This window comes from Erythrolamprus reginae, chromosome 6, assembly GCF_031021105.1.
Source record: "Erythrolamprus reginae isolate rEryReg1 chromosome 6, rEryReg1.hap1, whole genome shotgun sequence".
NCBI classification, from domain to species: Eukaryota; Metazoa; Chordata; class Lepidosauria; order Squamata; family Dipsadidae; genus Erythrolamprus; species Erythrolamprus reginae.
Genome location: NC_091955.1, coordinates 14,245,558 through 14,260,818, shown reverse-complemented (window position 1 = coordinate 14,260,818; position 15,261 = coordinate 14,245,558). Strand labels below are relative to the sequence as shown.

At 42.7% G+C, this 15,261-nt stretch overlaps 1 protein-coding gene across 3 annotated transcripts in view; it reads right to left on the bottom strand.

Annotated features, from left to right (window-relative positions):
* EFCAB6 (EF-hand calcium binding domain 6) overlaps positions 1–15,261 on the bottom strand; it is a 175,646-nt gene that overhangs the window by 87,823 nt on the left and 72,562 nt on the right. For all 3 annotated transcript variants that reach the window (XM_070755297.1, XM_070755298.1, XM_070755299.1), the window contains exon 20: positions 1,306–1,402. In XM_070755297.1, coding sequence (XP_070611398.1) covers positions 1,306–1,402 — 97 coding nt within the window. The remainder of the gene's footprint in view (positions 1–1,305; positions 1,403–15,261) is intronic.

Sequence of the window (15,261 nt, the reverse complement as noted above, 5' to 3'; positions counted from 1 at the left end):
TTTTCCTCCCCTGTTTGCTAATTTCTCTCTCTCTCTTTCCTTTCCCTTCCTCTCCTTTTCTCTCTCTCTCTCTCTTGCTTTCTTTCTCTCTCACTCTTGCTTTCTCTCTCTTTCTCTCTTTTCTTTCTCTCTCTTGCTTTCTCTCTCTCTCACACATTCTTTCTCTCTCTCTTGCTTTCTTTCTCTCTCTCTCTCTCACTCTCTCTCTTAGCAAAAAGTTGTGAGACTGGAACCTGAGCTTCCTTCTTCGCGGCACACCTCACCATGTCTCACGGCACACTAGTGTGCCACGACACACTGGTTGAAAAACACTGTACTAAAGAACTTAATTCGTTCCGTGACCAGGTGCTTAAGTAGAAACGTTCTTAAGTAGAAGCAATTTTTCCCACAGGAATCAATGTAAAACCAAATAATGCATGCAAACCCATTAGGAAATAAATAAAAGTTCGGAATGTGGGTGGGAGGAGGAGGAGGAAGAGGAGGAGGGGAGGGGAATCAAAAAAATCCAAAACTTTAAGGCTTAAAAAAAAAGAGGAACTCTGAGGCGGCGAGGAGGAGCACACGCCTCCCATACTCTGGCTGCTGGTGTTGCTACCTGCTTCCTCTTCCTTCCCATGCTGAAGGGCTCCCCTCTCCTCTCGCTCGCTCGCTTTGTAGCCACGCCTTTCCTTCACTGCGGTGATTCCTTGGCTGCCCAGAGCAAAGGGAGCCTTTCTTTTCTCTGGGCGATGGCAGAGATTTATTCCCACTCCAAGCGCCCAGAGAAAGGAAAATGCTTCGTTCGCTCTGGACTGCCAAAGCCTCCTTAAACACCACCGAAAGGCTCCTCTGGCAGCCCAGAAAAGCCCAAGATGGCTGGGAGTTAAGGGGGAATGGCAGGAAACTGGCCGGGCCTTCGTGCCACTCTCAAATTTCCTGGGAAATTTTTCCGGACTCAGGTTCTTAAGTAGGAAATGGTTCTTAAGTAGAGGCAAAAAAAATATTGAACACCCGGTTCTTATCTAGAAAAGTTCTTAAGTAGAGGCGTTCTTAAGTAGTACCACACTGTATTCTGCTGTATTCTCTTTTTTAAAGACTCTGAAAAGCTCAGCAGCTTAAATTCAGATTGTAAAATACATTATTTTCAAGGCTACTACTCATTTTGATCACTAATGAGCTATTTGTTTGTGTTTGTTAACAGTTTGCTTTAGATGGTTGTTTAGCAACAATAAAAAACATTTTCTGCATCCCATCAAAGCTAAGCATTGTCTGAAGCCCTAAAAGCATTTTAAACACATGTATGTTTCAAAGATACTCAGGTCTTACCATAACCAGGTCACCCCATCTGTTCTGTGCTTTGATACTTAGATAGCAGTGAGCTTGTTCACAAGCGAAATCTGCATCTGTTAGAATCCGCCTAGGCCTTAGAAAACAAAAATTATTATAATTATTTTTTCCCCAAAATGGGTTCATTAACATCCTACAAGTTTTGTTTGTTTGTTTTCTTCTTATGTTTTGTTTTTAAGACTTACCTCGGAGATCTGCATACAAATGAGTCTCTTACAATTATTCCCTCCCCCCCTCCAGCTGCAAATTAAAAATCTCTTTAAAACTTCCCTTAATTCTTGTCGACATATGCAAATACGAATTGGTCAAATGTTTTAATTGCAGCAGAGATTTAAAGGGATAATGTAGGTAAATCAAAGAAGGCTCTAAAAATGTCTATAAGATCCAGTGCAACCTCAATATATAGCTCTGAAGATCACTAGAAAATTGCTGTGCCAGCTCTACTACCTTGTTTCCCCGAAAATAAGACACTGTCTTATATTAATTTTTGCTCCAAAAGTTGTGCTACCTCTTATTTTTGGGGGGTGCCTTATATTTCTCAAATAAGACAAATTCACAAGCAGAAAAGCTGACACCCCCAAAGAAAGTGTACCGTACGGTACACTGATTACGGTACGGTACCTGTCAGTATGGCACCCACACACACAAATGACGGCACTTATATGGTACAACAGTATACTCCTGCTATTGCAGCTTCCGGCCACCAGAGGAACTACAGTCTACGCACTGTAGTGGAGACTGTAATGGCGGTGAGACAGCAGCAGACTGTGTCTGCTGTACTGGACGGTGCAAAGCGATGGAAGGGGCCAGCAGGGGACGCCACATTATTACGGTACCGCTATGAACAGCTTTGAATGGTACCGTATGTTTTTCCACCGTACCGTATGTAAACTTGACTACGCCTTATTTTTAGGGGGTGCCTTGTATTAGCAAATTCTGCAAATCCTCTGACATGCCTTACTTTCGGGGTACATCTTATTTTCGGGGAAACAGGGTATAAAATTCAGCTAAAGCCACTGATAAGTTGCTGTGGCATCCCTCAAGGCAGCGTTCTAGGTCCAATACTATTCATACTTGACATAAACAACCTCTGTGATCATATTACAAGCAACTGTGTCCTCTTTGCTGACTATGTTAAATTATTTAATACCACTGACACTACTGCTACCCTTCAAAAAGACTTTGACTTCTGACTATCAGAATGGTGAAACAACTGGCAACTTCAAATCTCAACCAATAAATGCTCTGTCTTACACGTCAGCAAAAAAAATCAGAACACAAAATTGGAGGACACGTCCTTATAAATGACCCTCACCCTGTCAAGGACCTTGGAGTACTCATATCTAATGACCTAAATGCCAGAGCCTACTGCAACAACATTGCCAAAAAGGCACTAAGAGTTATTAATCTAATCCTGCGTAGCTTCTTCTCTGAGCATACAAAACATTTGCTAGACCAATTCTTGACTACAGCTCACCTGTCTGGAACCCGCACTGCATATCAGATATCAATATAATTAAGAGAGTCCAAAAATATTTCACAAGAAGAGTTCTCCACTCCTCTGCTCACAACAGAATACCTTATTTCAGCAAACTTTGAAATTTTGGGCTTAGATAGCCTAGAACTTCATCGACTTTGATCTGACTTAAAAGTAGTTCACAAAACCATTTGCCACAATGTCCTACCTGTCAATGATTTCTCCAGCTTCAACCACAACTATACACGAGCACATAATCAATTCAAACTTACCGTAATATAAATAGCTCCTAACCTGACTGCAGAAAATATGATTTTAGCAACAGAGTCATCAATGTCTCTGTGGTTTCTTCCCCAACCCCCCTCCCCAATTTAACCTTAGACTACTTACAGTTGATCCCACCCCATTCCTAAGAGGTCTTTAAGGGGCATGCATAAGTGTACCATTGTACCTACCGTCCCTGTCCTACTGCCTAATTTACCTCTACCTATCTTGCTAATGTTTATGTTTATACCAATACCTACTACCTTGTACATGCTTGACAAGTAAATAAATAATAAATTAAAAAATAAACATCTCTTCGGAGAGGGGCGGCATACAAATCTAATAAATTATTATTATTATGTCAATACAACACAGCAAACGAGATCACTATGCTGGATTTCGTATTTCATCACCAGTCGGACACTTCCCAAGCACCTAGGACTGCGTGATATAGTGGCGAATTATGTTTGCCCATCCCAGTAAAGCGGCCTTTTGCAATTGACAGATTATTATTATTATTATTATTATTATTATTATTATTATTATTGTTATTATTATTTTTGCTGTAGTATGCCTTGCTCTTTCAGAAATTATACTGAACCCATATCAGAAGACCGGCCCTTCATCTAAATCAGGGGTCCCCAACTTGTGAGCCACAGCCCACTACCGGGTCGTGGCTTAATCACCACTGGGTTGTGTGAGTGGCCCACTGATGTGCATACGTGTGCACACAACCCCACTTGCATGAGCCTCATTGTAGGCGCTTGCGGCCTCACTTGCATGAGCATTGCTATAAACCGTGGAGAGTTCCTCCTGGTTCGTACCAGTTCGCCCGAACTGGTAGCGACCTGTTGGTGACATCACAGTGACATTAACAAACAAGATCAGTCGGTGCTGTTCCATGGGCGCCACTATCTTTTTTTAAAAAAAAAAATCTGCACAGGCGCAGAAGCCAAGTTTCCAGGATTCTGTATGTGTCACCATTTTGGTTTCGGCTTCTTTTTTAAAAAATGGGGGTGGGGTTTGCATTCCGCATGGGTGTACAAACAGCAGCCACGCAGTGCAGGAGGAAGCGAACCGGCAGCGAGGTAAGTTGGAACCCAGCCCTGCTGTGAATGTTGTGGGTGTTTGCGCATGAACCTCTCACAAAATCATCCCCTCTTTCTGCCTTCCCCCCCAGTCCAGGCTGCCAAACCAGAAAGGTTAAGGAATTCTGATCTAAACCAACAGCATGGCCAACATAGAAAGAAGCAGTCAAACACTCTCAAGGGCAAGGCTTTATTAAGTTATATGCAAATTCCTGGCTTCTTGTTCCATTCGGAAACACCCACCCACCCCCCAAAAAAATTACTGATTGCTAATTCTAGCTTGCCACGTTCCTTTTGGGCACATAATATTAAGTAAGAGCCGGGGTGGCGCAGCAATTAGAGTGCTGTACTGCAAGCCACTGAAGTTGACTGTAGATCTGAAGGTCAGCGGTTCAAATCGCATCACCGGCTCAAGGTTGACTCAGCCTTCCATCCTTCCAAGGTGGGTAAAATGAGGACCCGGATTGTGGGGGCAATAGGCTGGCTCTGTTTTAAAAAAGTGCTATTGCTAACATGTTGTAAGCCGCCCTGAGTCTAAGGAGAAGGGCGGCATAAAAATTGAATAAATAAATAAATAAAAATAAAAATATGAAATAGCCAGGAATGTAGCTCCCCTCTGAGTTTGGTGTTTTGACTTTCTTTCAACTGTGCAACATCCTTTCTGGTTGTGGATACCTTTTTAAAAAAACAAAGAATTGCACTTTGATGAATTCAAACTATATATAATGGGGAGGGTGTGTGTGTTAATTTGAAGAATTATGGCTGGAAGTTTGGTGGGATGAATGTGAAACTAGAGAGGTGAAAAAGAACAGAATTGCAGGATTAGATTTTGGAGTAGAGAGATAAAAAGCATTAAGCCACTCCTATTCATCCCAATTCCACAAACAAAATGCCTACAATTATATCTTACACTTAAAGAAGACTACATTGAAACAAACAAATAGCCCATAATGTTGACTAGAAGACCCACTGATTCCAATTAGGCTATCAGCCAATACACTGTACATATTTTGCAGAATGGAACAGAATGTGATAACAGAAAACTGTCACTTCAGGCAATGTCTTTATGTTTGGAGCTGCAGATCTTCTTACAGTATTCTAAAACATCAAGACATTTTTGTTCTTCGTGTTTGGGCCACTCAACTGGTTTTATGGGCACTTACTTTTAAGTCTTGTGGTTGAGATTGTAGCACCAATTTATTTTATATATTTCCTGGGTTTCTATGCTAGTCCACTGGGATTCTGAGCGGTTTACGTTCCTTTCATTAAGTATCAAGATTAAAATGGTTCTTCTTTTGTGACGTTGTTTTACTATCAGCAAAAAATAAAATTACACAGAAAATGGCCACCACTGAAGACCAATCAAGCTGCAAACACAACCTAGTGGGAGCTTTGTTCCTTCTGCTAGAGCAGTGTTTTTCAACCAGTGTGCCGTGGCACACTAGTGTGCCGCGACACATGGTCAGGTGTGCCGCGAAGAAGGAAGCTCAGGTTCCGGTCTCGCAACTTTTTGCTGAGAGAGAGAGAGAAAGAAAGAAAGAGAGAAAGAAAGAGAAAGAAAGAAAGCAAGAGAGAGAGAAAGAGAGAGAAAAAGAGTGAGGAGAGAAAGCAAGAGAGAGAAAGAAAAGAGAGAGAAAGAAAAGAGAGAAAGAGAGAGAAAGCAAGAGTGAGAGAGAAAGAAAGCAAGAGAGAGAGAGAAAGAGAGAGAAAGAAAGCAAGAGAGAAAGAAAGCAAGAGAGAGAGAAAAGGAGACGAAGGGAGAGAGAGAGAGAAATGAGCAAAAAGGGGAGGAAAAAAGAGAAATGAGAAAATGATTGAGACAGAGAATGAGAGGAAAGAGAGAAACAAAAGAGAGAGAAGTGACTCTTGATTTAAAGCATATGATAAAAAGCACCCAAAGAATAAGAGAGAAAACCCTCCCAGCCCTCACCTGTTTTTGGAAATGATTCAAGAGTGTGTACACACACACACACACACACACACACACACACACACAGAGGTGGGGAGGAGACAGGGATGGAAAAAGAGAGGAGAGTGTCTTAGGGTGTCATTTTGTGTCATTTTGGTTGGTGGTGTGCCCCAGGATTTTGTAAATGCAAAAAATGTGCCGCGGCTCAAAAAAGGTTGAAAATCACTGTGCTAGAGGAATAAAAATGAAGTTCTTGCCACTTGCAGCTCTACCAAATTTGGATTCTATTCGTATCCTTCATTTTTTCTATATTGTGCAGAACTGTTTATTTCTTTGCGTCCTATTCTCTTTTATGTCTTACAAAATTTTGAAACAAATTACAGTGATACCTTGTCTTACAAACTTAATTGGTTCCGGGACGAGGTTCTTAAGGTGAAAGGTTTGTAAGACGAAACAATGTTTCCCATAGGAATCAATGGAAAAGCGATTAATGCGTGCAAGCCCAAAATTCACCCCTTTTGCCAGCGGAACCGCCCGTTTTTGCACTGCTGGGATTCCCCTGAGGCTCCCCTTCATGGGAAACCCCACTTCCGGACTTCTGTGTTTTTGTGATGCTGCAGGGGAATCCCAGCAAGGGAATCCCAGCATCGCAAAAACGAGCGCTTCGCTGGCAACGGGAGTCCGGAGGTGGGGTTTCCCAGTGAGGGGAACATCAGTTAAATTGCAGCATCACAAAAACACCAAAGTCCTCGAAACCCCACCTCCGGACCTCTGTGTTTTTGCGATGCTGCGATTTCACTGAGGCTCCCCTCGCTGGGAAACCCCATCTCCAGACTTCTGTTGCCAGCGAAGCACCCGTTTTTGCACTGCTGGGATTCCTCTGCAGCATCACAAAAACACGGAAGTCCGGAGGTGGGGTTTATCATGGAGGGGAGCCTCAGGGGAATCCCAGCAGCACAAAAACAGGTGCTTCGCTGGCAACGGAAGTCCGGAGGCGGGGCATCCCAGCGGCGGCAGTGGGTTTGTAAGGTGAAAATAGTTTGTAAGAAGAGGCAAAAAAATCTTAAACCCCGGGTTTGTATCTTGAAAAGTTTGTATGATGAGGCATTTGTAAGATGAGGTATCACTGCACTTAGTAAATCAGCATCTCTCTCCACAGCTCTTGCAGACGAAATTTAACGTGAATTTTAATGTGGAGAAAAGCAATGTTTTACACCTAGGCAAGAAAAACAAAACGAACAATACAGATTAGGTGAAACCTGGCTCAAAAAGAATAACTTTGAGAAGGAAGTTAGAATCCTAGTAGAAGATGACTTAATGAGCCAGCAATGTGTGGCAGCAACTCAAAAAGCTAATACAATCCTTGGTTGTATAAACAGAGGCATCAAGTCAAAATCATGTGAAGTATTAGTACTGCTTTATAAATCTTTAATAAGATCATGCGTGGAATATTGCATCCAGTTTTGGTCACTACTTTACTTTATTTATTTGTTTGTTTGTTTGTTTTGTCCAATACACAATGAGGGTTTTAGTGGGTATATATCTATATACACATAGTAAAATACATGATGAAGATTATAGAGGAGATACTCATAGTAAAATATATCTAAGAAATAATAGAAAAGAAGATAAAGTAATAGAACATATCAATGAAAGAGTAGAAGAAGAGATATAGGAATAGAAGAAAGGTATAGGAGATATAGGAGAGCAATAGGACAGGGGACGGAAGGCACTCTAGTGCACTTGTACTCGCCCCTTACTGACCTCTTAGGAATCTGGATAGGTCAACCGTAGATAATCTAAGGGTAAAGTGTTGGGGGTTTGGGGATGACACTATGGAGTCCGGTAATGAGTCCCACGCTTCGACAACTCGGTTACTGAAGTCATATTTTTTACAGTCAAGTTTGGAGCGGTTAATATTAAGTTTAAATCTGTTGTGTGCTCTTGTGTTGTTGTGGTTGAAGCTGAAGTAGTCGCCGACAGGCAGGACGTTGCAGCATATGATCTTGTGGGCAATACTTAGATCTTGTTTAAGGCCTCTTAGTTCTAAACTTTCTAGGCCCAGGATTGAAAGTCTAGTCTCGTAGGGTATTCTATTTTGAGTGGAGGAGTGAAGGGCTCTTCTGGTGAAGTATCTTTGGACATTTTCAAGGGTGTTAATGTCTGAGATGCGGTATGGATTCCAAACAGATGAGCTGTATTCGAGGATGGGTCTGGCAAAAGTTTTGTAAGCTCTGGTAAGTAGTGTGAGATTGCCAGAGCAGAAGCTACATAGGATTAGTTTTACAATTCTTGAAGCCTTCTTGGCTATATTGTTGCAGTGGGCTTTGGCACTTAAATCTTTTGTTATTAGTATACCAAGGTCTTTAACCGAGTGGGGATTATACGTAACACATAGGGCAACTACTATACCAATAAAACGAAGACCTATCCAGATTCCTAAGAGGTCAGTAAGGGGCGAGTACAAGTGCACTAGAGTGCCTTCCGTCCCCTGTCCTATTGCTCTCCTATATCTCCTATACCTTTCCTCTATTCCTATATCTCTTCTTCTATTCTTTCATTGATATATTCTATTCCTATATCTTCTTTTCTATTCTTTCTTAGATATATTTTACTATGAGTATGTCCTCTATAACCTTCATCATGTATTTTACTATGTGTATATAGATATATACCCACTAAAACCCTCATTGTGTATTGGACAAAATAAATAAATAAAAATAAATAATGAGAGGGGAAGAACCTACAGCTTTTGTAAGTATATTATATTATTCCATTCTTGCATATTTCTTACTGAGGTTCGTCCTTGTATTTAAAGGACATACTCGTCATATGGCACTCCTATATGGACTTGAACTCAGTCATAATCTTTCCCTTCCAAATTCTTTTCCTCGGGCTGACTTGGAGAAAAGTACGAAGGGCACCATCTGGGGAACCTGGGCCGGCAGGAACGGAAGCGAGACAAGGTTCTGGAAACAGCCATGCTTTAGTCCTAATTTCAGCACCACAAACAGCAGCAGGAGAATAGAACAGCAACTTGCCTATGACAGCTCCTTCTATAGTCGAGCTGTCAAACTCGCAACTGTTGTGGTTAGCTCTGGCCCAGATCCTGCCCCAAGGACTGTGGATGTGGGAGAGACATCCACATGATGCAGGCCTGTTTTGCCCCCGGTGGAATCTGCTGATGAAGGCTCCTCTGACCAAGAAGACATGAGTGACAGGGAGGAGGAGAGTGTGGCAGACAGCTCAGAAGGAGATCCATTATCTAGCTCCTCCTTGGATTCAGAACAAGAGTTAATGATACAGCCACACATGCAGAGAGCGATGCATATGCAACAACAACTGAGAGATTATTATCAAAGAAAATGAGGCCACCTGTGGTTGGGTGGGGCTGTGGTAATTTAGTGAGGCTGCTATAAAGAGCAGCCTGTGGGTTTGGCCATTGTTGAGGATTCTCTGATCATTGTGTTTTGTGACTGCTTTACTGACTTTGACCTTTTGTGTGCTGATTTTTCCCCGCTTTGAAACTAAACCAGAGCGAAGTGTGTTTCCCTTTGCGAAAGAAGAAGGACTGTGAATTGCCTCACAGCTGAAAGCTAAGTATCACAGAACTGATAAGGGACTTGTACAAATTACCAGTTTGTTTGGAGATGAGTGCTCTTGGCTATACCGAAAGAGGGCTTAGGTTAAGTAAATTGTCATTATAAAGAACATTGTTTTGAATTTTCAAACGTATGTGTGTCTGAAATTTGTACCTGTGAATTTTTGGGAGGAGTCTACCAGAGAGCCCGACAGAACAGCAACCAATCAGGACGCCCCATTTCCCTGCTTGCTGGCTGCTTGTATCTCAGCCAATCAGGCTCGACTCGCAGCCAGCTTAGGCCTACCAGAAGTCCAGAAACATTGGGCCGGTTTTCACCCTCCCCAAGCTTCAGGAAAGCCTCCTAAAACCTGGGGAGGGTGACAAACAGCTCAACGGGCCTACCAGAAGTTCATTTCCTGATACCTGGGGAGGGCAAAAAATGGCCGATTGGCCTACCGGAAGTCCAGAGGCTTCAGTGAATCCTATGCACATGCACAGGGAGAAGTGTGGGGGTTTGTGCGTGCATGCGCAGGGGAGGGCATTGCATTATGGGTGTGGGCACTTGCATGCACACTATCGGATGCACATGTGCACTTTTGGCACCCGAGGTTCGCTATCACTGGTATAGGATCTCCTGCTTGAGCAGGGGGTTGGACCAGAAGACCTACAAGGTCCCTTAACGCTGTATCCTGATTTGATTTGATTTGGCTATCCCAAGTTGTTCTGCCGGCGTGTCCCAACCACCCGTAATTACAGGGTAATTAGTCCAGAAAGACACACACCACACGATAGAAGGAAAACCAAAAGTATTTATCAACAGAAAAGCAGAAAAAAAAATCCCTTTTTAAATGTCAAAGGGATTTTCTGGTACACACAAGGCACAGGTTAAATGCAATCCAATTTCTCACCCAGTAACTGGGAAATTGAATCCAAATTCCAAAGTCCAGAAAGTCCACACACAGTCTTGAACAGGGAAACAGCAAAACCACGATCTTGACGAACTATGAGCCAGATAAACCTCCACAAGGCTAAACCAGCACGCTGGTTTTTTTATCTGTAGCACTAATTACAGCAGCCCCACCCAACCACAGGTGGCATCACTTAACTCCTGTAATAATCCTTCAGTTGTTCTCTCCTATGCATCACTCTATGCATGCGTGGATCTGTCATAAGTTCTTGTTCAGAATCCAGGGATGATAAGGATGATTGATCCTGGGCTGTCTGCCAAACTCCCCTCTTCCCTGCTACCCATGCTTCCTTCATCAGAGGAGCCTTCGTCGGGAGATTCTATCAGGAGCAAAACAGACCTGTGCCATGTGGATGTTTCCCCCACATCCACCTCCACATTCCTTGGGGCAGGAGCTGGGCCAGAGCCAACCACAACACAAGTTATTTTAGTCTGTGCTCATAGATACCACCTTTATCACCTTCTCTGCTTTCCTGTTCTAACCTATCAATACCTTTCTGGAAAAGTCATGTCCAGAATTGTACTCAGAACTCCAAATACGGTCTCATTGCAACTGGACGACTTCAAGAAAATCAATTCAAAATCATGGATTTGGATGCAGGTGTATCTATTGCAGAAAATACAACTTCAGCAACATTGTGATCAATGCCTGGAATGCACTACCCAACTCTGTGGGTTTTTCCCCAAACCCCAAAAACTTTAACCTGACAATCTACAGTCAACCTCACTCCATTCCTAAAAGGTCTGTAAGGGGCATGCATAAGTGCACCATTGTGCCTACCATCCTTGTCTTACCATCCTATTGGCCAAATTTACCTGTACCTTCTTTGCTTTTGTTTATGTTTATACCAATACCTGCTATCTTGTACATGTTTTGACAAATAAATACAGAGTACGTTCCAAAAGTAATGCAATTTTTTAAAAAAGTAATTTATTGAACAGATTTGCACAAACACTTAAAATTCTTCAAAGTACTGTCCTTGGGCCTCTACACATTTTTTCCAGAGACTCTGCCATGACCGGTACGCACCCTGGAAGACGTCTTCAGGGACCTCTCGCAAGGTCTTCGTCACGGCTGATTGGATCTCTTCTATGGATGAAAAACGTGCCTGGCCACAACGCGGTATGAGTCCGCGAGTTCCTGGCCAAACACCAGGTGCCAACGCTGCCCCACCTCCCACCCCGCCCCAGCAGGCTTCTTTTTGTCCCCTCGGATTAAGGCAGAAGACGCCTTCCAGGGCGCATACCAGTGATGGCAGAGTCGCTGGAAAAAATGGGTAGAGGCCCAAGGACAGAACTTTGAAGAATTTTAAGTGTTTGTGCAAATCTGTTCAATAAATTACTTTTTAAAAAAAATTACACTACTTTTGGAAAGCCCCCTGTAAAATAAGGGTAAGGTTGAAGGAGTGCAACAGAAGGAGCACGGCAAACAGGCACTTTAATACTCCCCTTCCATGAAACTGGAAAGCAATGAATTTTTAAAAAAACCTGCTGTGGCTTTCCAGATTCCTCATCAATTTTCCAATACTGTGGATCTGCGATGAGGACGTTTTTAAAAGCTTCTCAAATGGTTGCCAAGGTTACTTTACAGCTGAGTTACAGGATGTTGAAAACCAAGTGGTTCTCCTTCAGACTTTGCATACAGAATGCATAATAGAATATTTATTTATATCTCACTTCCCTGAAAAACAAAGTTGCTTGCAGAAATAACAGTGCAATCGAAAGCAATGTAATTAAACACAAATAGGAACTAATTAAAAAACACCAGCCAAAAGTCCTACAAGCTGCAGATTGTAGAACATATGAATCCTGCGTGAAAATTACAGCAGACTCTTAAAACAGAAAAGATGGACCCAAACTTTCTTACTGTTTTTCTGTGGATTGTTCCACCGAAATAGGGGGCTGCCAATCACATTTCAGTTCATTTTGGTACAATGGAACCAAATCTTCAGAATAAACAAATTTGATTTATTGATTCATTGATTGATTGGATTTGTATGCCGCCCCTCTCTGGAGACTCGGGGCTGCTAACAGCAACAATAAAGCAGTGTACAATAGTAGTCTGATGTTAGAAATAATTAAAAAGCCCATTAATATAAAAAAAACCAAACATACATACATACATACCATGCATAGAATTGTAAAGGCCTAGGGGGAAAAGAGTCTCAATTCCCCCATGCCTGACGGCAGAGGTGGGCTTTAAGCAGCTTACGAAAGGCAAGGAGGGTGGGGGCAATTCTAATCTTTGGGGGGAGTTGGTTCCAGAGGGCCGGGGCCACCACAGAGAAGGCTCTTTCCCTGGGTCCCAGCCAAGCGACATTCTTTAGTTGACGGGACCCGGAGAAGATCCACTCTGCGGATGCTTGGTGTAACATGGGCATATTTGGGAAAGCCCATGATTGCTCTTGCAGCTGCATTCTGCACAATCTGAAGTTTCCGAACATTTTTCAAAGGTAGCCCCATGTAGAGAGCGTTACAGTAGTCGAGTTTCGAGGTGATGAAGGCATGAGTGACTGTGAGCAGTGACTCCCGGTCCAAGTAGGGTCGCAACTGGTGCACAAAGCAAACCTGGGCGAACGCCCCCCTCACCACAGCTGAAAGATGTTTCTCTAATGTGAGCTGTGGATCGAGGAGGACGCCCAAGTTGCGAACCCTCTCTGATGGGGCCAGTGATTCTCCCCCTAGGGTAATGGACGGACAGATGGAATTGTCCTTGGGAGGTAAGACCCACAGCCACTCCGTCTTGTCTGGGTTGAGCTTGAGTTTGTTGACACTCATCCAGGCCCCAACTTTACTGAGTTATAGTAGAAAGAAAGATGATCTTGACAGAGATAGGTCAGCTCCAGTATTGCAAGGAGAAAGTGTTGCTTAAATCCCCCCAAAATATGCATACACTCAAGCAGATGACTCTCTAATTGTTGTGGGCATAAGAAGGGGAAGATCCAGCCCAATCAGAATTGCAAGGTTTTGTTGTTATATAGCTACTTTCAATAAAAGCAGCCCTAACCTTCCTGTCAAATTTATTCCTAGTCTATTTGGTGGAGCTGACAATTACTTTTAAAAATTCTGTATGTATGATCTGAAAAAAGATAATTATGGAAATGCTTGATTTTTAAAAAAAACACTAATAAGTATTTAAAAAGCAAAAAAATAAATCCACTCATTTGTCATTGTTCTGCCAGGCTCTATGGTGTGAGTCTCCCAAAAATTCAAGGGTATAGATTTCAGACACACGCACTTGAAAGTTCAAAAACAATGTTCTTTATCACAAAAATTCAAAAGAAACAAAGCACCCTTTTTGTATTGCAAAGAGCACTCGTCCCAAAACAACCTGGGAGTCTGTGCAATCCCCTTAATCAGTCCTTAAGTACTTAGCTAGCAGCTGTGAAGGAATGTCACAGCTCTTTTTCTTCCACGAAGTGAAACACGCACACTTTGCTCTGCTTTGATTTCAAAGTCGTGAAAAATCAACAAAGTCCGGAAACAGCAAGGCACAGTCCTGAAGAACAACGATCAGATAATCTTCCACAACGGCCAAGCCAGCACGCTGCTATTTATATCAGCAGCTCTAATTACTACACCCAAACACAGGTGGCCTCTCTTATCTCCTGTAATATTGCTTCACAATTGGTCTCTTCTATGCATAATTCTGTGCATGCGTGGGTCTAGCTTCTTCATCCGAATTGACCGAAGATAATGGAGATTGGCTTCCTGGACTGTGTGTCAAGCCCCCCTCTTCCAAGTCACCCCCACCTTCTTCTTCGTCCGAGGAAACTGCACTACCTGATTCTGTCGGCAATAAAACAGGCCTATGACATGTTGATGTTTCCCCTGCATCTACCTCCCCATTCCTTGGTGCAGGAGCTGGGCCAGAGCCAACCACAAGTCATTATGGTTAATTTCCTACCAAAAAGGACAAAATGATGTTCTGATTCTATCTTGAAATATTGTGCATCCTAAATTACTTTATGCCATAGTATCCCACATAACATTTCTTACATCCAACTTTGTTTTCAGATTAATATAATGAAATGAATTGAACTACATTGTATGGAATACTGTATTTGCCCCAGTGTGATAAGGCACACAAGAAATTTGTCTCTGGTACAGAAGCACTTGCTGTACATGCAAAGCAACAATCATTCATTCATTCATTCATTCATTCATTTATTTAATTGAATTTGTATGCCCCCCTCTCCGAGGACTCAGAGAAGCTCACAACATATATAAAGAGACAATAGTAAAATCTGTTTTAAAAACTTCCATTACCATTCATTCAACAATCGTACTAAAAACATTCGTTGGTCACGGGGAAGATCTAGCAACTCCAGGCCTGGCGATAAAGATGAGTTTTTAGGCTCTTTCGGAAGGCAAGGAGGGTGGGGGCAGTACAAATCTCTGGGGGGAGCTGATTCCAGAGGGGAGGGCCCCCCACAGAGAAGGCTCTTCCCCTAGGTCCCGCCAGCCGACATTGTTTGGTCGACGGGACCCTGAGGAGACCCACTCTGTGGGGCCTCACCGGTCGCTGGGATTCGTGTGGCAGAAGGCGGTATCATCATCATCATCATCATCATCATCATCATCTTATCTGCCTATATACTCAGATGTTACTTCAACAGTTCTTAGGTCCTTGGTTAAGACTTGAAC